This window comes from Stegostoma tigrinum, chromosome 27, assembly GCF_030684315.1.
Source record: "Stegostoma tigrinum isolate sSteTig4 chromosome 27, sSteTig4.hap1, whole genome shotgun sequence".
In the NCBI taxonomy this organism is placed as follows: Eukaryota; Metazoa; Chordata; class Chondrichthyes; order Orectolobiformes; family Stegostomatidae; genus Stegostoma; species Stegostoma tigrinum.
In genome coordinates, this window is record NC_081380.1 from 37,642,308 (window position 1) to 37,665,386 (window position 23,079).

Consider the following 23,079-nt stretch of genomic DNA (forward strand, 5'->3'; position numbering starts at 1 on the left):
TCTCATGTTTTGAGTTTTTTCATTATTTTCTTTAGATGGGAAAACAGGGCGGGAAAATTGTTTATAAAGAATGAAACAAATATAAAATCAATGTACCTTTAAATGTTCTCATACTCAAGCTAAGGTCTGATGCTCAGAGATAGTGGGAACTGCAGATGCTGGAGAATCCAAGATAACAAGGTGCAGAGCTGGATGAACACAGCAGGACAAGCAGCATTTTAGGAGCAGGAAGGCTGACGTTTCGGGCCTAGACCCTTCATCAGAAAAGGTCTGATGCTGCTTGGCCTGCTGTGTTCATCCAGCTCTACACCTTATTATCTCAGATTCTCCAGCATTGGCAGTTCCTACTATCTCTAAGTCAGCCATAACCATACTGCTGTGTTATTGGGAGAACTGGGAGCATTTAGGTTGGGGGAGGGGAGCGAGGTGAACTATGGAAGTAAGAATGGGTGAAAAAGACATTTATGATAAATTACTGAAGTACTTTCCACATGGCTAATAAAATCTAGGAAGCTTCAAAATCTAAACCAACAGCTAGTTTGAAGAGATTGATTACATTGCAAAAAAAAACCCAAAAAGGTTCACTTTATAAGAAATCAGCAAATGCAAACCTCATTAGATTACACCTTAGAGTTAGCCCTTTTAAGACTGAAAGCTGTTTGAAGCAGCTGTGGATAGAAAAGCCCAGAATATATATTTATAATGACGGCAAAACTGTTGATGTTCACCATCAGTGCTAAGCAAACTGATATAACATCCACACATATGGCATTAATCAAGGAATTCCAGAAATTTCCAGTCATATCCTGGTATTCAAAAAGAGAGTGTGATGTTGCAATTTTCACAAATGCAGTCAACATAGAAACTATAAACTTGTGAACTTCAACTTGCGCACTATTCTCACAGTTTGCATTGGCTAAATGAAGTACAACTGAGTTTTTGAAAACAGGATATCAACTCAATTACACTAAATAGCCTCGGATACAATAAACTTAGATTTTCAAATTGAGAGTCTCATTGCCTCATTTAAAAAATGAAAATTCAATTTTAAAATAATTTCTTCCAACCATCATATTTCAACTTCAATCAGAAATTTTATATTTCAACTTCTACCTTAATCTCATGTATATGCCCCCATCTCTATTTTGCTTCCTGTACAATATATTAAAAGGTGATAAATAGTCACTTTTTTTTTGCTCATGACAGTTCTTCAATCTTATTGGTTTATCTGCCTGTCTGCTGCTACTATCTCCAGATGGCACCTCAATCAAATTCACAAAATCACTATTTTAGATTCCGCTAAGTCATTTATCTTCTTGGTCATTGATTGATGCTGTATGCTATTAACCAAAAAGTCCAGACCACTTCATTTTGTTCTTATTGACAGCCTTTGCTGTCAGAATTGCTGAAATAGTTTGACTCAGTGCAGAACAGGAATATACCTGGGACCTATTGATCTAAATAGTTTAGAAGATGACAAAGGGCACAAAAAATGATTTACATTTGGATCGCCAGCAAGTAGAATTAAAAGATTATTACATTCCCCTAAGGTGCTAAACAACAAACTAAAATGTTCCAGATTGGGCTAGGTTGACGGATCTTGGTGACATTTGGTATCGATGCCTTTGGAATGGAGATGTAAAAATAATCAGTTCTACTTCCATGATCATTATCTAGTAACAGCTGCAAGTGTATATGAATTTTGGACAGGAAAAAACAAGGCTCAGCTCTAACACTGTAAAATGCCTGTTCATGTTTAATGCCAGACTTCACACATGGAGAATGGTCCCACCGGCAAGACACCAATGACATGGAACAGGAGACGAGCTGATGATAAAAGTGATAAAAGAGAAAATAAAAGGAAAAGGCGGGGGAGGGGGTGAAGGAGGAAACAAGGCATAAAGAAGGAAGGGAGAAAGATGAAGAATGGAAGAGAAAAATCAATAAATCAAAGCAACATATCAAATCAAAGTTGACAGGACAAGTTTGGCATAAATAAAGACCAGAATAATAAAAGATCAGTGATTATTCACATTCTTGTACTCTACTTTGCAGCTAGATCAATTATGTCACAGAAAAGCAAATATGACAAACCAAATTGTAACTTCTCCCGAGAGTCAGCCAGTTCTGGCTGCACAGGCTAGTGAGTGAGCCCTGTTAAAATCACAAACGTTACTACAAAAGTTCATTCGTTGCCAACTCCTTCTTCTGAAGAATAAATTATTTCTTTAAATATTGCAATGTCACAGTGTGTACAAGCAGAACACTAATGCATGCAAAGATATTAAATATAAATCCATGTAGGTGCTACTATATTTGAACTGCAACTGTGGCTCCTAATAGCAGATATTTTGCCTGAAGTGATATCTTGAACACAGTTATAGAGCAACTATCACCCCACGTTGTTGAAAAGATTTGTAGCTCAGGTTGTGGATGAGGTTGTAGACTTGTTGGCCGAGCAAGTGTTTGGCTGCAGACAGTTTGTCGCCCTGCTAGACAACTTCGTCAGTGTGCCTCCAGTGAAGTGCTGGTGTTCTGTCCCACTTGTTATTTATATGCCTCGGTTTGCTGGGTGGTTAGCATTATTTCCAGTTCTGTTTTTTAGTAGTTTGTATAATCGGGTCCAGTTCAATGTGTTTGTTGGAGTTCCGGTTGGAATACTTCACTTCATGTTTGGAGACAATAAACTTGGTTATTGTAGAATAACCATTGAGTAGGATTGGTAATTTGGGGATATAATGTGTGAATGTAAAAGCTAAACAGTGGTTAAAAGGGGTTATCGAACATGCACTTCCTTCACCAGTCAGTAATATAAAGACAAAGAGCAATTAAAATTCCACATAATGCTACAACTATTGAATTGACTTGGAAGCTAAACTGGGACTATATTTAAGTTCAATTATAGCACCAATGAATTTGAAGAATGCTTAAAACAAAATTAACTTTGAAGTGTAAAATTCTCAAAAGATATTACTCTGAATTATATGCAAGGAAGGCATGGTGTGGAAGAACAGGTTGCCTTGGTCACACACCACCTCACCAACCTCCGGATACAACGCATCATCCTCTGACACTTCCGCCATCTACAATCCGACCCCACCACCCAAGACATTTTTCCATCCCCACCCCTGTCTGCTTTCCGGAGAGACCACTCTCTCCGTGACTCCCTTGTTCGCTCCACACTGCCCTCCAACCCCACCACACCCGGCACCTTCCCCTGCAACCGCAGGAAATGCTACACTTGCCCCCACACCTCCTCCCTCACCCCTATCCCAGGCCCCAAGATGACTTTCCACATTAAGCAGAGGTTCACCTGCACATCTGCCAATGTGGTATACTGCATCCACTGTACCCGGTGTGGCTTCCTCCACATTGGGGAAACCAAGCGGAGGCTTGGGGATCGCTTTGCAGAACACCTCCGCTCGGTTCGCAATAAACAACTGCACCTCCCAGTCGCAAACCATTTCCACTCCCCCACCCATTCTTTAGATGACATGTCCATCATGGGCCTCCTGCAGTGCCACAATGATGCCACCCGAAGGTTGCAGGAACAGCAACTCATATTCCGCTTGGGAACCCTGCAGCCCAATGGTATCAATGTGGACTTCACCGGCTTCAAAATCTCCCCTTCCCCCACCGCATCCCAAAACCAGCCCAGTTCGTCCCCTCCCCCCACTGCACCACACAACCAGCCCAGCTCTTCCCCTCCAAACACTGCATCCCAAAACCAGTCCAACCTTTCTCTGCCTCCCTGACCTGTTCTTCCTCTCACCCATCCCTTCCTCCCACCCCAAGCCACACCTCCATCTCCTACCTACTAACCTCATCCCACCTCCTTGACCTGTCCATCTTCCCTGGACTGACCTATCCCCTCCCTACCTCCCCACCTATACTCTCCTCTCCACCTATCTTCTTTTCTCTCCATCTTTGGTCCGCCTCCCCCTCTCTCCCTATTTATTCCAGAACCCTCACCCCATCCCACTCTCTGATGAAGGGTCGAGGCCCGAAACGTCAGCTTTTGTGCTCCTGAGATGCTGCTGGGCTTGCTGTGTTCATCCAGCCTCACATTTTATTGCCTTGCTGCTGTTTGTTCCCAGGGGCAGTTTTGCAAATAAAGAGAGTTCAGGAAATACAGCTTCCAATTTATTTGAATTTAATAAAGTGTTTATTTGTGGAGGAAATCCAAAAAGAAAGCAATAAAAGGGGCCAGATTCGAAGATTAAACGTAACAATAACGTGAACAGCACTCAACATTTTAATTGGGTAAATTGTACAGCAAACTCTGAAGTCCACAGAGAAGCAAGCAAATACATAAATCTAGAATTTACTCTCAATCTGCTTACACTTTGTCTTTTTGCAAAAAGACAACACAGAAACAATTGAAATGGTGAGAACACTGGGTACTTGCCCACTGGTTCCACAACGCAGAAAACAGATTTTAAAATTTCAGGATTAAATAAATATGTAATGCAGCATTCAGTGATAATAATTGCCAAATAAGCTCAGTTCTCTGGCTTTATAAAGATGATTTTACAAGTATGGAATCTCAATCTGTTAAAAGGCAGCTCATATTGAGATTTGAGAGAAAAATAAAATCAAGTTTCTTTGTTTGGCTCCCATTGCTGTTAATCCCATATTTCCCAATCTTTTAGACTGAGCAAATCTCTGCTCTGAATATCACAAAAACTTTATTAGTGAGGTGAACAGCAAGAACCATTCCTTTGTCACCGGCTTCAAAATTCAGGCAAATGAATTAAACAACTCCAAAAGGTCCATATTGTCACTTCTAAGACCCACACAATCTCTACTGCGATTCCATGCAGTACAATCACCTTCCAGTGTACCAAAATAATCTTCAAATTCACAATCAACATTCTGCAAATAAACAATGGTATATTTGTCGAAGGCATTACCATCCTTCAATTGCACCTTCTTGGTCAACCTGTTCAGTGGAACTGTCTCCCTGTATTTCTCCTTGTTATGTTAGAGAATAGAGAGTCCACAGCACTGGCCTCTATCCCCACCCTTGTCTACGGAGGAATTATTGATGTGACATACTTTTAGTCCTTCTTCTTCCTTTGTTTTTATTCACTCAAAATGTGTGGGCACCATTGAGGCCTGCATTTATTAACTATTCCTCATGTCTTTGTGTAGGTGGCGGTGAGCTGCCTTCTTGAATCACTGCAGTCCAGGTGCTGTAGGTTGACCCACATGCTCTTAGGGAGGGAAGTTCCAGGATTTTGACCTAATAATAGTGAAGGAACAGTGATATGATTCCCAGTCAAGCTGGTGAGGGGCTTGCAGGGGAACTTTCATGTTGTAGTCTTCCCATGTACCGGTTAGCCTGGTCCTTCTGCGTGAAAGTTATGGGTTTGGAAGGAGCTGTTTCAGGAGCCGTGGTAAATCGCTACAGTGCATCTTGTAGGTGGTACACACTGTTGCTACTGTGCAGTGGTAGAGGGAGTAAATGTTTGTGGATATGGTGCTAATCAAGCGGGCTGCTTTGTCCTGGATGGAGTCAAGCTTTGAGTGTTGTAGGAGCTGCAACCGTCCATGCAAGTGGGGAGTATTCCATCACACTCCTGGTTTGTGCCTTGTTAGGGCAGGGGAGTCTGGAAGTGAGTAATTCATCGGGGTATTCCTAGCCTTTGACTTGGTCTTGTAGCCACTGCATTTATATGGTAAGTCCAATTGAGTTTCTGAACAACAGTAAATGTCAGGATGTTGAAAGTGGGATATTCACTGATGGCAACACTATTGCATGTCAAAAGGATGGTGTTTAGATTGTCTCTAATAACAGACAGTCAATGCTTAGCAATTGTGTGGTGTGAATGTAACTTGCACTTGTCAGCCAGCCTGGATATTGTCCAGGTCTTGTTACATTTGAACATGGACTGCTTCAGTACCTCAAGAGTCGTGAATGGTGCTGATCATGTGCATTCTATCATTGGTGAACATTTCTACTTCTGACCTTACAATAGAGGGACGGTCATTGATAAAATCAGCTGAAGATGGTTGAGCCTATATGACTACCTTGGGAACACTTGTAGAGATGCCCTGGAGGTGAGGTGACAGATCATTAACAACCACAACCATCTTCTGATGTGCCAGGTAGATTCCTACCAGCAGCGAGCTTTCCCATTTACTCTAGTTTGGTTAGGAGCTCATTGATGCCACATTCTGTCAATCTCAGCTTTAACGTCAAAAGCAGTCACTCTCACCTCACCGCTGGAGTTCAGCTCTTTGGTCCAGCCAAAGAGGGTTTACGTTTAGGATGCCATATATTTTTATAAAGAAACAGCTAACTGCACATTCAGTTAATTGTGACTATACACTGGTCACACAGTTCTCAGCATGTTCAAGAGAAAGAGTGAACAGGCATTCCTTGCTATTGCAGTTACGGAAAGATGCATGGCATAAAAGGTGAGAATTAAATTAATTATGTTTCCAAAAAAAGTCAAGAACAAACAGGGAGCATGCATTAAAACAGCAACAACATTTAACACATTTAAAATCATTAGAGTGAAACATTTGCACATTGATTAGCCGTCTATTCAGCCCATTCACTTAGAAAAATCATGCAAAATTGAAAACCAAGCATGCCATGCATGATTATGCCACATAGACACCATGTAATCTAGTGACAAATGCAAAAACACCCAAACACATTGCATGCGCCAGAGCCATGTTAATGTTAAAATACCAACTTTTAGGAGAACTGTGGTCATCAGACGGACAAGGCGTTGTGGGAAGGCAGTGAGAACTTCCAATAGATTGAGGAAAGAAAGGCCTGCATGGCATTAGAGGGGATCGGGTAGCAATATCATCGCAGCTGCTGCCACTGCCATTGATGTTCAGATTGAGAAAAAACCTGTTTTTCTTACCGAACCTAGAAAGAAAAGTTGAACAACAGTTACACTGACTAATAGTAATAATAATAAAATTAAATCAATACTGTATAATCAAAAATTGTGAAGCAAGTGATAAATTGTATTCAACCGAAATAAAAATATCATTACAATCGATTCATAATGGTTATAATGATTGATTTAATACTAAATCTTATCAATAGTGGATTTTGAGACAGAAAACTTTGCTTCATGTTCACAATGGCACAGGAGGTGGCCCTTCAGCTCCGAGTACAAGGATCTGGTCAATCTCTTTTTTATGTTCAATATCATTCCAATAGCTCTGCAAGTTTAGTTCTCAGATGTCTATCCGATGTCCTTTGGAAACCAACAATCATACCTCTCTGTACCATTCATGTATATCTGAGCTCCAGGCTATTGCCACTGGCTACATTCAGCACCATTCCTCATATCCTCGTAAATCTCAGACCTTTATCTCCCTACCTGTGCACCATCAGCTGAATTGAATTCAGATGAATTTCATATGAATTCTGCTGGTGCCACTTTGGAGTGCATGCTACCAGAGACAAAAGCATTTCTAAATCCAACTCTTTAGCTCAGCATAACAAAGTATGAAGCTGGATAAACACAGCCGGCCAAGCAGCATCTTAGGAGCACAAAAGCTGACGTTTCGGGCCAAGATCCTTCATCAGAGAGGATGGGCTCCTAAGATGCTGCTTGGCCTGCTGTGTTCATCCAGCTTCACACTTTGTTATCTCTGATTCTCCAGCAGTTCCCATTATCTCTTTAGCTCAGCATGGTCCCTTCGCCTTCCTTCACGGTCAGGTCTGTGGTCCTAAGCCTGTCCCTATCTAGCTCTGCTTCTCGACTGAAATGCGGTTTTAAAAGAAAATATTAGTTAGCTCTGATGGTTGGCACTTTTCAATGGTCAACTTCATTGTTCACTCATTTTTTAAGCCATTGAATCATTGCTTTGGAATTTTGTTTCTCAAATTCACATTCACTATTCTTCCAAATCTTATTTTCAAATTAAATTTGCTAACTAGTCCCAAGGGAAAGATAAGTGGAAATGTGGCCTTCCATGTGGAAAGGTTAGACATAATCTTGTTCACGTAGATCAGACCTCCCGTCAACCTCAACGTAAAACAACCTCTGCTACTTCTTCAAGCTAACTTTGTAGCTGAATTGCCCCATCTCTGGGGCCATTCTGGTAAACTTCGTCAACACAATAATGAGGGTCTTCAAATACTTCCTGGGTGTGGAGACCTGTACAGGACATAATAGTATAGTTGTGACCAAAACAGAACTTAATTTCCATGTGTTTGAGATCGATATCTCGAATTATCTGAAGGCTGAGCTCTTAAGTGCTTTGATAGCTGCTCTCTCCTTATGTTTGGCAGTCTTCAAAGATCAGTGCATATGAACCCCCGGAAACCTCTACACCTGACTATTCTTTAGAACAGAGGCATCAAACTATAAAAGAATATAAGAAATAGTAGGAGTAGGCCACCTGGCCCCTCGAGTCCATCCGCCACTCAATAAGATCATAGCTGATCTTTTCATGAACTCAGCCCCACTTACCTGCCCACTCACCATAACTCTCAATTCCTTTACTGTTCCAAAATCTGTCTTTGCTCACTAGTCCCAAGGGAAAGTTAAGTTGAAATGTGGCCTTCCACGTGAAAGCATTCAATGAGATAGCCTCAACTGCTTCAATAGGCAGGAAATTCCACATAATCATAACTTTTTGGGTGGAAAAGTTCCTCCTCAACTCAGTCTTAATCTGCTCTCTCTTTATTTTGAGGCTCTGCCCCTTAGTTCTAATTTCGCCTGCCAGTGGAAACAGCCTCCCTGCTTCTATTCCCTTCATTATTTTATGTGTTTCTATAACATCTCCCCCTCCTCATTCTTCTAAATTCTAATGAGTATAGTACCAGTCTACTCAATCTCTCCACATAAGCGAACCCCCTTAACTCTGGAATTAACCTAGGGAACATCCACTGCACCCCCTCCAGTGCCAGTACATCCTTTCTCAAGTAAGGACACCAGAACTGTACACTGTACTCCAGGTGTGGCCTCACCAGAACCCTATCTAGCTGCAGCATAACTTCCCTGTTTAAAAAACGCCATCCCTCTAACAATGAAGGACAATATGCCTCTAAGATAATAAAGTGTGAAGCTGGATGAATACAGCAGACCAAGCAGCATCTCAGGAGCACAAAAGCTGATGTTTCGGGCCTAGACCCTTCATCAGAGAGGGGGATGGGGTGAGGGTTCTGGAATAAACAGGGAGAGAGTGGGAGGCGGACCGAAGATGGAGAGAAAAGAAGATAGGTGGAGAGGACAGTATAGGTGGGGAGGTAGGGAGGGGATAGGTCAGTCCAGGGAAGACGAACAGGTCAAGGAGGTGGGATGAGGTTAGTAGGTAGGAAATGGGGGTGCGTCTTGAGGTGGGAGGAAGGGATGGGTGAGAGGAAGAACAGGTTAGGGAGGCAGAGACAGGCTGGGCTGGTTTTGGGATGCAGTGGGGGGAGGGGATGAGCTGGGCTGGTTGTGTGATGCAGTGAGGAGAGGGGACGAGCCCAGTTTGTCCCCTCCCCCCACTGCATCACACAACCAGCACAGCTCATCCCCTCCCCCCCACAGCATCCCAAAACCAGCCCAGCCTGTCTCTGCCTCCCTAACCTGTTCTTCCTCTCACCCATCCCTTCCTCCCACCTCAAGACGCACCTCCATTTCCTACCTACTAACCTCATCCCACCTCCTTGACCTGTTCGTCTTCCCTGGACTGACCTATCCCCTCCCTACCTCCCCACCTATACTGTCCTCTCCACCTATCTTCTTTTCTCTCCATCTTCGGTCTGCCTCCCCCTCTCTCCCTGTTTATTCCAGAACCCTCATCCCATCCCCCTCTCTGATGAAGGGTCTAGGACCAAAACATCAGCTTTTATGCTCCTGAGATGCTGCTTGGTCTGCTGTGTTCATCCAGCTTCACACTTTATTATCTTGGATTCTCCAGCATCTGCAGTTCCCATTATCTCTGAGACAATATGACTCCATCTTTGGCTACCAAAAGCATCACCTCACTTCTCTGCATTAAATTCCACCTGGCACTCACCCATCTGTTCTGGTGGCCTATGTCCTGTTGCACTCTATTAGCCTCATCTTCACCATTTGACATTTTGAGGAGAGGTTGAATTGGTTGGGATTTTATTCACTAGATTCAGATGAATGCTGGGAGATCTCAGAAACCCAAAAAATTCTAACAGGACTAAACAGGGTGGATGCAGGAAGGGTGTGCCCAGTGACAGGGAGTCCAGAACTAGGGTCACAAACTAAGGATACAGGAAGGGCCATTTAGGACCGAAATCGAGAAAAACGTCTTCACCCCGAGAATGATGAGCTTGTGCAATACACAGAAATTAGTCAAGGCCAAAACATTGATTTCAAGAATGAGTATGATGATATGGCATTTAGGGCAAAAGGACTCAAAGGATACGGGGTGGGAAAGTGGGAACTGGTCTTGAATTGAATGACCAGCCATGATTATAATTAATGGCAGAGTAGGCTTGAGGGGACAGGGAGAGAGAAAGAAAGAGGCACAGAAAATGAACTAACTGCAAACGAATAAGGAATATTGAGCTTAAGGCTGCAAATGGTCAGGAGCTACTGTACGGGAGGAGGGAAAATGTAGAGGAAATCTATTTTAATTAATGACATGTGTCAATTCTTAAATTTAAATCTGAGATTAAAATCGGAGATCACTTTGACCATAATACATAGGAGAAGAAATTAGGCCATTCAGCCCATCGAGTCTGCTCCACCATTTCCTCAAATGTTTCTCAAACCCATTCTCCAGCTTTCTCCCTGTAACCCTTGATCCCTTTGATAATCAAGAACTTATCCATTTCCATCCTAAATATACTCAATGACCTGGCCTCCACAGCCTTCTGCGACAGTGAATTCCACAGATTCGCCAATCTCTAGCTAAAGAGGTTTCTCCTTATCTCCATTCTAAAAAGGTCTACCCTTAAATCTAAGTCTGTGCCCTCGTGTCCTAGTCTCTCCTACCAATGGGAATATCGTCCCTATATGCATTGTGAATTGCATTAACTACCTGATGAAAATATTCCAGCCTCACAAATTGTGATACAAAAATATTAGTTGGTAGGTTTGTTTTTGGTAATGGTTGTGTATAGAAGGATAGGTCAGTTATGTTGGGGCGCAGGGGGAGGAAGAACCTTTTGATGCTAACTTACACTTGTTGCTTTCTACCAAATTAAATACCATGGCATCAAAAAAATGTAATGTTTTCATTGGAAACTGCGGCTTTACATTTAATAGATAGGTGATAATTAATTAGTCATGAATTATTCCAATTCTGCTTCTGCCGGAATCCAAATATCCCCTACCACCTGCATTTGGATGGATGTCATCATTGCATCACTTAAATAAAGGAGTTAGTGAGAATATAAAAATTGGCCCTCTTCTCCCAGTCTGAAGAAAAATGATTTATCATGGTACTGTTTTCTGCCCTCAAGTTAATTTATCCAACCTGGGACTGACTCTCCAATTACATGAGACCAAAACCCAAGACAGGGGTGCACATCTCAGCCCAATAACTTGGGCCTGCTCAGCTGTGCTCAGGTCCAAAGCTGGGAAATGGGCCAAGAGGGATGCAAGGCTCTATGATTTCTGGTTCTAGCCCTGTACGAATTCAAGTTTGTTAAACAGCCCCTTAAATGATACTTTATCAAATGCTTTAAAATCTATATTGACAACATCTATTGTATTTCCTTAAATCAACCCTCTGTTACTAACTTATTCAATTTCATTGAAGTAAGACATAAAATATAATCAATTTAAAACATATTTAATTAACTCCATTCTCTCCAATGGCTGTCAATTTTATCTTAACTATTGATTCAACTATTGTTAAATTGACTAGCATGTACTAAGAATGTTTTTAATACTCTTTCTTGAGCAGGTTAACATTTGCCACCCTCTAATTCCTCTGGCATCTCTCCTGTATGTGAAGATTACAGTAAACCTATCATGTTCTGCAAATCACTTCCCTTAGCTACCTGAACTGCGAGCTATCCAGACTAGATAACATACACTCTTAAGAATAGCTAATCTTTCCAGCACATCCTGCCTCTCAATTTTCACATCTTCTGATACTTTGTGTCAGAATCCCATTCCTTTACAGATCCTGACACCATACTGACTGAGTACTCTATCCTTGCCTTGTCCTTAAGCATACAACACCCTTGCCCTGATCCTAATAGCATTATCCTGGAACAGCCTCACATTTCATTATCTTGGAACCCCCCTTTCCCTATTTATTCCAGAACCCTCACCCCATCCCCCTCCCTGATGAAGGGTCTAGGCCCGAAACGTCAACTTTTGTGCTCCTGAGATGCTGCTGGGCCTGCTGTGTTCATCCAGCCTCACATTTCATTATCTTGGATTCTCCAGCACCTGCAGTTCCCATTATCCCTAATAGGGTCCATTGTGCTTCCTACTACCTACTTACTGCTTACATTAAGATGAGATTTTTGGGTTACATTTTAACCACCGTTCAATACTCACATCCCCTCATCACTTTCCGTCTCGAATTGTTGCACTTGGACAGATTCTCCTTTCAAGAATTCACGATATAAATCAAACGTCTTTTTATTTTCATACTTTCTCTCTCCCCCATCAGCCAAGGAGCCCCTAAATTTGGCTTCTGTAATAACGTAGCTAGTCTGTTTTTGAAGCAGCTCCTTCATGAAGGGGCATGCATTGTTTCATTAGATTTTATCAGCATTCAGTACTATTTTAACCTGGTTGTTAGCCATTTTTTGTATCTGAAAATTCAGCCTTTGTCCCTCAACTAACTCCCAAAGTTATTTTCAACACTCCCATTCATGAATGGAAACAATTTACTGGGGACAGTTCCTCTTAAAGACCAGTGATTTAGCTGACAAACAGGCTGATGTTAAATCAGCATTACTGCTCAAAACTTTGAAGCAATAAGAGATGCTTGGCTTTGGTTAAAAGATAATAAATAAATCTAAAAAACTTCCACCAAAACTATTACAACTAATTACTGACATGCCATCATTTATTGCTTCATTCTTGATAAACACAAGGCAGAATAATATTTACCAAATATATATCTACATATAAAACTGTTTTCTGAACAAATTCATATAATACTCTGAATATTTATAACTGTTAAAATCTTTGTTTTGTAGCGGAACAAAGCTTTCAATTTTGCACATGCTTGGAAAACCCTATCAATACCCAATAGATATTTACATACTGACACTTTATGGGGAAACTGCATGATTTTGTAATGGCTTACAACAGACACTGTGCACAGTAGGTTCAAGTCAAAAGCCTTGAGAATGTTATTGTTAAGAAAATCATGGCTTTTGTTTTGGGGACAGTTATTGCCCCCACCGGGAACCCTTGCATGGTGATAAGGATAACCATTCAATCACATCCTTGGCTACAACAAATGGCACATACAATCCAAATAAAAATCAAAAAAACTTTGCTTTGTTGGCAAAGTTAAAAAAAAGTAGAAAGCTAAAATCAACTGCAGAACCGGATAGTCTTAATTCTGGATTTTAGATGTTGCTATTAAAAATATGGTTTATCACAAAGAGACAACAATGAAGGCATGAATTTCTATTGTACCCACCAAATCACTCCCCAAGTGGACTTGAAATAAATTTGCATTGCCAGCGAACAATAAATAGTTTTGATGCTTTACAAGTTCTTACACAAGAGTTTCAGCTGGATTGCTATACAGCTCTGTAGGAAGCAGGGTACAACAGCTTTCAGCTCTACTTTGTGGTGGAGCACAACATATACTCTGCAAATTCCTGAAAAAGAATTCACCTGAAATCATTCTGCATAAACTGATCAATTTGGCTGACATTTCAAGATTACAAACTTGCCATGTTTCCTCCCCCAATGTCAAGTATTTCACACTACCAGCTGGCACTCAACTAAACAAATTCTCCTCACTTCTCCATGCTACTCTGCAAATGAACAGTAGAGGGTAAGTTTGAGCAATGACAGTCCTGCTTTCAAAAGGCAATTTAAACTCTTATGGTCAAGGGGAGGATAAAGAAGCATCACATCGGAATAAACTTATGAATGTCAAATGAGTAATTTTTAAACATCAACTAAATAATACATTAATCTGACTCACTCCATTCCTTAAATAAATTAAATCGATAAATAGAAATTAGAGTGTTAAACAGAATGTGGGGGCGGGTGGAGGAAGGGAGGAAAGACAGCGAATAGTGTCGGGAAAAGAAAAGATGGGCACTGTCACACTCAGTAATCCAACAATTGTGCTTCCTCTGGATTTAACATGCACAAATTTGCACACTAACACTTGCGGCCAATAGTGTCAAGTTGTAATGAGGAATGTTAAAATTTGGTCACAGGTCAGAAAATTTAAAAGTCCTGAAACAAACCGCATCCATTCATCATCAAGATAAAGCTAGTACACATCAATTATCAGAATAATCTTTACAGCTTGCAAAGTGCAGCAAAATCATCTGAATTAAACAGCTCCAGAATGCCAAAAATGAAATTTCATATTTTGTTGAAGCTTCCAGTACAGGTATGGCAATGCAAACCCAGCTGACAATCTTGAGATTATCAATTGGACTTGTAGTGTATGGCATGCTTCTGTGCAATGAAAGTTACATATATTAATAGACAGGACCTTGTTCATTGAAGGCAGGAAGAACATGGAACAGGTACAATGCATATACATCTCAACAAAATAAGTGACAGTCATTCACTAGCTCATTTCTCATGGCAACACATCTGCTTTAAAATTTAAGCAAAGCCTGGCGCGTTAACTGACAATCAGCATTAATAGGTGTATTCTTCATGACAACCCTTCTACCAATTAGAATCTACTTGCCAACGAATCACCACCCTATTCTCATCCAGTACAAATATGGGGGTTTTCTCCATGAATTGGTGCTCTTGTGAATTACCCAGATGATTGCCAGACAAAAAGTTTCACTTTTTTTTCCCATCAAGAGACAAATTATTTGGAAACAGCTTTACTTGAAAAGGCACAGCAACATTTTGCAGATATATTAATCCATGTGATTAATGCATATGAATAAGTCTTACTTACTTAATTGTTGGTACTTCATCTATTCTATTGCCCAGTTGTGATTCATGAGATTTACTCCTGGTGAGTCCAGAGAAACCAGGAAAAAGCTGAATAAGTTTCCTAGAAGGTGGCGGTGGAGTTCGGGGTGGCTTAAATCGATGTTTCTTCTTTGAGGGAGGAGTGGCTGGTGGCGTAATTGTGATAGTTTGAGGCCCTGATGTTCGCCGACCCGGTCTAGGAGACTGTGAAAAGGGGTCTACTAAATTGTCTGAGCGATTTGGCAAGCATATAGATTCCGACGTTGGAATAACAGAAACTGATATTGAACGTGGAGGAGAGGGTATTAGTCTGGGGACAGGGGAAGGACTGTGCGGCTGTCTTGAACCAACAGGACACCACAGTTCTGAAGGAGGTGCAGTACTGCTTTCTCGTCTTGTCTCCCCTGATGAAGAAGTCCAAAGAACAGTGTCATCTTGTAGCTCACCGCCTATTTAAAAAGGAATACAAAATAATGATTAAAAGTTCAATAACATAGTAATATTTTGCTTTTAAAATTCTTCAACAATTTAGTGAATTTCTGGTGATAAACTTTTCAAACAGAATAATGGCTCAATGATAAACAATGAAGTAACATGGCGAACAGATTAACAATTAATAAAAAATTAAATGACAGTTATCACTTGTGTTCTATCCAGGTTTAAAGATTACATTAATTTTACCACAATGTACATGACCTTTGACAGATTTGTCATGCTTTAGCAAAATAAGAGGAAACAAAAATGGAGACAGAGACAGAGAGACAGAATAAAGCAACCAAGATGCAATGCAGTTGCCAGGAAGTGGAAGGAAATCAGCATATAGGTCATTAAGTGGTTACAAATTAATTGGCACAGACATAATGAACAGAATGACCAGTTTTAATATTTTGAACATTCCAAGATTCTGTACCCCTTTATAGAACCCCAACAGGTCAACTACTAAAACGAAAATTACAGATATCCAAGGCAGAAGGAACAACACATACAGGCTATGATCTTAGGCATGAAAGAAATAAGTAAAATTAAATGCTATTATTGACAATGCCAGCCACATTTTAGAAAAAACAACCATTCATGGGATGTGGGCAAACCTGCTAACTCACTGTCTATTTGCAATCTTTAACAACCCTGAGAAAAGTGGTGGTGGGCTGCATTTCTGTTCCACCGTAGTCCTGACAGTGTAGATATACCCACAATGCTGTTAGGGAAGGAATTCCAGGATTTTGACCCAGCAATATCAAAGGAATGATGATATAGTCCCAAGTCAGAACAGTGTGTGGCTTAGATAGGAATTTGCAATTTAAAGGTGCTTCCATAGATTTTCTGCTATGTCCTTTCAGGTGGACATGGTCACAGATTCGGAAGTGCTTTCAGAGAAATCTGCAATGCATCTTATAGATGGTACAGACAGCTGACGCTGTGCTTCAATGGGTAAAAGAGTTAATGTGGAAAGGGGGCAGACATGGTGCCAATCAAGTGGACTGTTTGTCACGGATGATGTTGAGCTCCAAGTGTTGTTGGAAGTGAATCCATCCAGGCAAATAGAGTGGTTTCTATCACAATCCTGACCTGTGCCTTGCAGATAGCAAACAGGCTTTGGGAAATCAGGAGGCAAGTTATTCACCACAGACTCCCTAACCTTTGATCACTTCTTGTAACCACAGTGTTTATATGTCTGGTGCAGTTCGATTTCTGGTCAACAGTACCAAAGATATCAATAGTGAGACTTTGGTGATGGTGATGCCATTGAAAGTCAAAGGAAGATGTCCTACTGGAGATGGTCATTCCCTGGCATCTGTGAGACACACCTGTTTCTGGTCACTTATCAGCCCAATCATGAACACTGTCCAGATCTTGCTGCATGTTCATATAGGTGGCTTCAGTGCCCAAGATGTAACAAATGTTGCTGAACAGCATGTTCACAAATTTCATAATTAGCAACAAAATCAAATGGAAGACGATTCAGATCTACTCAAGCAGATTAAAAAAAAGGATACAGATTCCTCACTGGAGTTAAAATCTATGAAGTTGGAATATTTTAAGTAATTTAATCTGAATACAGTACTCAAATAGGGCACAACAATTTTAGTTGTTCAATTGCAAGTTCTGAGTTGGACTCATAAAAGGTGTATCAAATAATTCAACCGATGCTAGTTTGTCAAAAAAATTCTTATTTTTTGTGAAGTAGCCAACTCTGCAAAATATTTTACACAAAATATGCGGAATCTCCCATCCTTCCCCTTGCGGTGCCAATTTTCCATCAAAGTAGAGCAAACATACAGCAGTAGAGGCCTTCCAAAAACTTGCAATCTAGTCCACCAGTATGCAATTAAATCAAATAGGAAATGTCAGCACTAGTGTTTTCGGAATTACAGACAAATCCAACAATCATAGACCAGAACTTGCCAGTGGCAGCAAGCCAAAAGCAACCTGGACCAGGACCTTGTGATAAATTTGTTATTGCAAAAATTGGTCATTGCATAACTGCTAGCTAAACCAGCAGCTTTTAAAGATATTCTGGACCTCTCTAGCTGGACCAGCATGAAGTGCCCATCCTAGTTGCCTTGAGAAGGTTATCATGAGCTGCCTTCGTAAGCCACTGCAGTCCATTCGGTGTAGGGAAACAATGTTTTCTGCAAGGTATCTTGATTCAGAGCCACTGAAGAAATGGTGATACCATTTCAAGTCAGGATGGTGAGCAGCTTGAAGGGGAACATGCAAGTGGTGTGTTCCAGTGTATTCACTACCCTTGCCCTTCTAAGACAGTAGCGATTGGAAGTTTGGAAGGTGCTAAGGAAGCTTAGTGAATTTCTGCAGTGCCTCTTATACATGATACACAATGTTCCTACTATGTGTTCGTGGAGGGGGTGAATGCTTCTGCTGCAAATCAAACAGGCTGAGGAACATCGTGGTTTGAACGTTGTTGGAGCTGCACTCATCCAAACAACTGGAGAGCATACCTTCACATTCCTGACTTGCTCCAAAGATTTATTTTACCCCTCCAAAAGGGGAATTTTTTTTTTTTTAAAAACAAGTTCTTTCCTCCCAGCCTTCACCTCCATACTTTAAATCATTTCAACTCATGCAACCTAATGCCCTCGTCCCAACTCTATGGGCCTTTATATGATAGAATAGTAATTTATTGTCACTTGTATTTTTCCAAAAAAGAAGTGAAAAGTGTTTAAATTGCTATGTTCCAGCACCTATACTAATAACATAAATTATATTTAAAAATTAAGACAAAGTACTCCCACTTGCCACTTTTCCCTCCTCACCTACAATATCAATTCACCGAGCACTGACTTGTTCTTATGTACACAGTGTTTTATTAAAAAAACTATTTCTTGAATTTTTATATGACAAACTATACTCTATTGGGAAAAATCACTCATTCAAAAAAGAACATTTTGGCATATAACACTACTTGTCTTGTCAAGTTGGCTCCACAAAAATCGACATTTTAAAATCCATTTTCAGAGGTGGAAACTGGACATTTAAGTAGACAGCTGCCTCCAAATACCATGCGCACACCAACTATGGCTGGCCCACCCACCATGGAAATGGGAAATGCCGAGTTTGGAATTCCCAACCTATTCGAAGTGTTGCACCAGAGCTGAGATACTCTCAGTCATAGTAAAAATCACGGCCGTGACTTGTAGCACCTTTAGTTTTCTGGCATAAAGTACCACCATGAGTATTTACCTGGGAAAATTAGTAAGCTACTTCCAACAGTATCAGAAGTCACAGCAACAATAAAATATATTCTTTAATTTTAAATAAAATACATTCAGAACCTTAAAAAATTAATTTGGAATCTTAAAATGAGGAGAACCTCGGAACATGCATTACTCATTTTTATGTAACCCATCCATAAACAAATGGTATTCAGTAACCTCCCAAAGTTTAAGGTATTATGAAAAGCTCTCAGACTACACCAACTACATCATTGTAAGAACTAGACAGGAACAATCACCTGAATCATTTATGTTTCTTAAGCAGGAGAGGGCAGCATTTAGCCGACAGCATTCCTCACGGTTGGCTCCATACCTCTTCATGGCTTCACAGACCTTTGTATCGGACATGTTCAACAAAATGTCTAGCGTTAAATCACCTGGAACTTCCTGAAGACAACAATGCAAACATTAAAAATGGAACTCACAGTATTTCAATTTATATGACAGTAGCACTTAATGGGAATCATCTGCATTTATGCTGTCTCTCTCATGTTAAATTGTTCAAATGTGACACAGCATTGGAATATTTGTACCTTAAATCATTGACCAATAAACAGCAATAATTATCTCAGATATTTAGATCAGTTTTCCCCATGTAGGAAATGGTCAAAACAGCCAAATCAAACTGTAATCAATAAAGCAATAAAGAGCTTTGAAACCAGCTACCGCATTGATACATGCGCCAAGGCTGAAAAATGCAGTAATTCATTTGAATCACATGGCTTATTACAGATGTTTAAAAGGAGGGGATTGCAGGAAGTAGATTTCCATGTCAAACTGCAACATGAAACCTAACATTTCAGGGTCAGGAGCAGTACTGCTAAACACCAGATGAAGTGAACAATCTAAAAGTGACAGCAGTCTAGAGAAAGAAAACTGTTCAGTGACCTCATTCTACGTGATCCACCAGCTAACAGGCATTTTGCAGCCCACTGTTGTTAAGGCTTATGCTGGTGCAAAAGATTTTGGGAGCTATAAAATGCAGCAGATAATACAGTTACAATTATAATGAACCCTTATAAAGGCATGTAAAGATTGCTTGCAAGTAGTTGAATCTAATATTTCCACATACCAAACATCTCAATGTCCATGCATAGGTTTTAGATAAATTCTGCAGGTTTTCCTGGTTTCTCAGAACTGGTATGGCCTGCCTTGTGTGTGTGATTAAGACAAAGTAGATCTCAGGATCATCTCCTTGATTCTGCCGAGTCAACGGACGCTACACTTCTGCTCCCCAAGGACTGATTAAAGTGAAAGAACCCATTCTCCCCACCTCTGGGGGTGTAAATTGACAATCCACAGACAGCAACTTTAATTACCAACATAGTCTACTGACATTGGACTGTTCTTTCAAAACGTTCCTTCACTGTGTGAGGCTCATTCCTCGATTTGAGTATGCACACTGTGATGATTCAGTTTTTAAATAAAGCATTCTTCATGCTACAGACCAGTATTCTGTGAGAACAGAACATAGGAAGCACTCAATTCCACAAGTACTGTTACAAATAGTTGTTCCAAAATAGTAAAGTTGTGCAATTCTGCCTAGAAACAGAGACATATTTAGTGAGGCTGGGCTTGTTACAAGATTTTCAGTATGTTACTCAGGGTGGCTTCAGGGTCTCTGAGTATGGATTCAAAAAGGAGATAGGACATGAGACAAATGTGGAGAAAGACAGAGCACGAGAGAGTGCCAGAGAAAGATGGACAAAAGAACAACCTCTTGGGAGCTGTGGGGATTCAGAAGAAGCCAAAATCGACCTTTAACTTTCAGTCCAGCTAAGAGCAGGAGATTGAAAAGCACACAAGTGGTATTTGCTTGAGGTAACACAGCAAAATCATGGAATGGCCCAGAGGTAATAAGGTGTAGAGCTGGATGAACACAGCAGGCCAAATAGCATCAGAGGAGCAGGAAGGCTGACGTTTCGGGCCTAGACCCTTCTTCAGAAATAGGCCTGAAACGTCAGCCTTTCTGCTCCTCGGATGCTGCTTGGCCTGCTGTGTTCACCCAGCTCTACATCTTGTTGTCTCAGATCCTCTAGCATCGGCAGTCCCTACTATCTCTGAAACAATTTTAAGGCCCAGGAGGTAGTTCTGGCTCAGGGCAGCTAGCCTTCAGCCAAAGACTGGAGTTGTGCTTGTAAAATGTGTACCGGACTGCTGTTTCCAGAGTTCAGTGCTCAGGACAGTATAGACCCAGAAAAGGATAGCAGCAATCATTGTGACAGTTCATGATGGAGCAGCACATGAGAAAGTTTTAAGATCCGATCAGCGAAAGTGAAGAATTAAAATCCTTAATGAAGTATTGAGATTTGATGATCAGTCATTAATATCTGTGAGAATTGCTGAGAAATATGGGATGTGTCTTGAACATGTCTGTTATTAGATATGCACGTTCCAATGATGTCACCCACATTTACCATATGTTAATTCTGGGCTTTATAGTATAAGGTTTTCGATATTCTGTCAATTATGTCCATGTTCTAGTGATGTGTTGCAAAGTTTGTTGTTGTTTGTTCAAATCAATGCAATCTTGTAGTTTTATTTTGTTAAAAGTCCCCTAGATCTGACACGTATTTTTGCTTTTAAAAATGGTCCCAGGTACCTACGTAGATCATAACTTAAATTTTGAGTCTGGTTCATGGTTGTAACAAAATACACAGCCCACTTTGTACATCACAATGTGTGGAAATTGGCCACATTACATTTGTTAACTTCTACAAAGCACAAGTCAATTCCATGCATAACAGAAGTATTATTCCTGCTCCAGCAATAAAACCCAAAATCTAAATGGGAATAACATTTTCAATGTGGCCTCATAACTGCTGAAAATTACTAAAGCTTTTGTCATCTGTTCATACCACAAGCACAAGCAATGAGATTACAGAATTAGAAGATAATAAAATGTGAGGCTGGATGAACACAGCAGGCCAAGCAGCATCTCAGGAGCACAAAGGCTGACGTTTCGGGCCTAGGCCCTTCATCTCTGATGACGGGTCTAGGCCCGAAACGTCAGCTTTTGTGCTCCTGAGATGCTGCTTGGCCTGCTGTGTTCATCCAGCCTCACATTTTATTATCTTGGAATTCTCCAGCACCTGCAGTTCCCATTATCTCAGATTACAGAATTAGCATTGCTCTTGACTAGTTGCTCTGCATATCAGGGGAATTGAAATGTTTTTCAACAAAATGGTGAATTCTCTCAGTACTAAAACAAATGCAGAAACATAGAACATTACAGCACAGTACAGGCCCTTCAGCCCTCAATGTTGTGCCGACCTGTCATACCGTTCTCAAGCCCATCTAACCTACACTATTCCATGTACGTCCATATGCTTGTCTAATGACAACTTAAATGATCCTAAAGTTGGCGAATCTACTACCGTTGCAGGCAAAGCATTCCACTCTCTTACTACTCTCTGAGTAAAGAAACTACCTCTGAAATCTGTCCTATATCTTTCACCCCTCAAATTTAAAGCTATGCCCCCTCGTGCTCACCGTCACCATCCTAGGAAAAAGGACCTCCCTATTCACCCTATCTAACCCTCTGATTATTTTATATCTTTCAATTAAGTCTCCTCTCGACCTTCTTCTCTCTAATGAAAACAGCCTCAAGTCCCTCAGCCTTTCCTCGTAAGACCTTCCCTCCATACCAGGCAACATCCTAGTAAATCTCCTCTGCACCCTTTCCAAAGCTTCCACATCCTTCTTATAATGCAGTGACCAGAACTGTACACAATACGCCAAGTGCGGCTGCACCAGAGTTTTGTACAGCTGCAGCATAACCTCTTGGTTCCGGAACTCGATCCCTCTATTAATAAAAGCTAAAACACTGTATGCCTTCTTAACAGTCCTGTCAACCTGGGTGGCAACTTTCAATGATCTGTGTACATGGACACCGAGATCTCTCTGCTCATCTACACTACTAACAATCTTACCATTAGCCCAGTACTTTGCCTTCCAGTTACTCCTACCAAAGTGCATCACCTCACACTTGTCTGCATTAAACTCCATTTGCCACCTCTCAGCCCAGCTCTGCAGCTTATTTATGTCTCTCTGCAACCTACAGCATCCTTCGTCACTATCCACAACTCCACCGACCTTAGTATTGTCTGCAAATTTACTAACCCATCCTTCTACGCCCTCATCCAGGTCATTTTTATAAATGACAAACAGCAGTGGACCCAACACCGACCCTTGCGGTACACCACTAGTAACTGGTCTCCAGGATGAACATTTCCCATCAACTACCACCCTCTGTCTTCTTTCAGCAAGCCAATTTCTGATCCAAACTGCTATATCTC

General features: G+C 40.9%; 1 protein-coding gene across 8 annotated transcripts in view; it reads right to left on the bottom strand.

Annotated features, from left to right (window-relative positions):
- The window catches only part of LOC125464525 (kinase suppressor of Ras 1-like), a 173,682-nt gene that overhangs the window by 30,082 nt on the left and 120,521 nt on the right, over positions 1-23,079 (bottom strand). For all 8 annotated transcript variants that reach the window (XR_007250029.2, XM_048556988.2, XM_048556993.2 and 5 more), the window contains exons 3-5: positions 19,021-19,168; positions 15,031-15,496; positions 6,708-6,889 (exon numbers count right to left, since the gene is read on the bottom strand). Coding sequence is in view for 7 of the 8 variants with exons in the window: in XM_048556988.2 (XP_048412945.1) it covers positions 6,708-6,889; positions 15,031-15,496; positions 19,021-19,168 (796 nt within the window). In the remaining variant the exon portion in view is untranslated. The remainder of the gene's footprint in view (positions 1-6,707; positions 6,890-15,030; positions 15,497-19,020; positions 19,169-23,079) is intronic.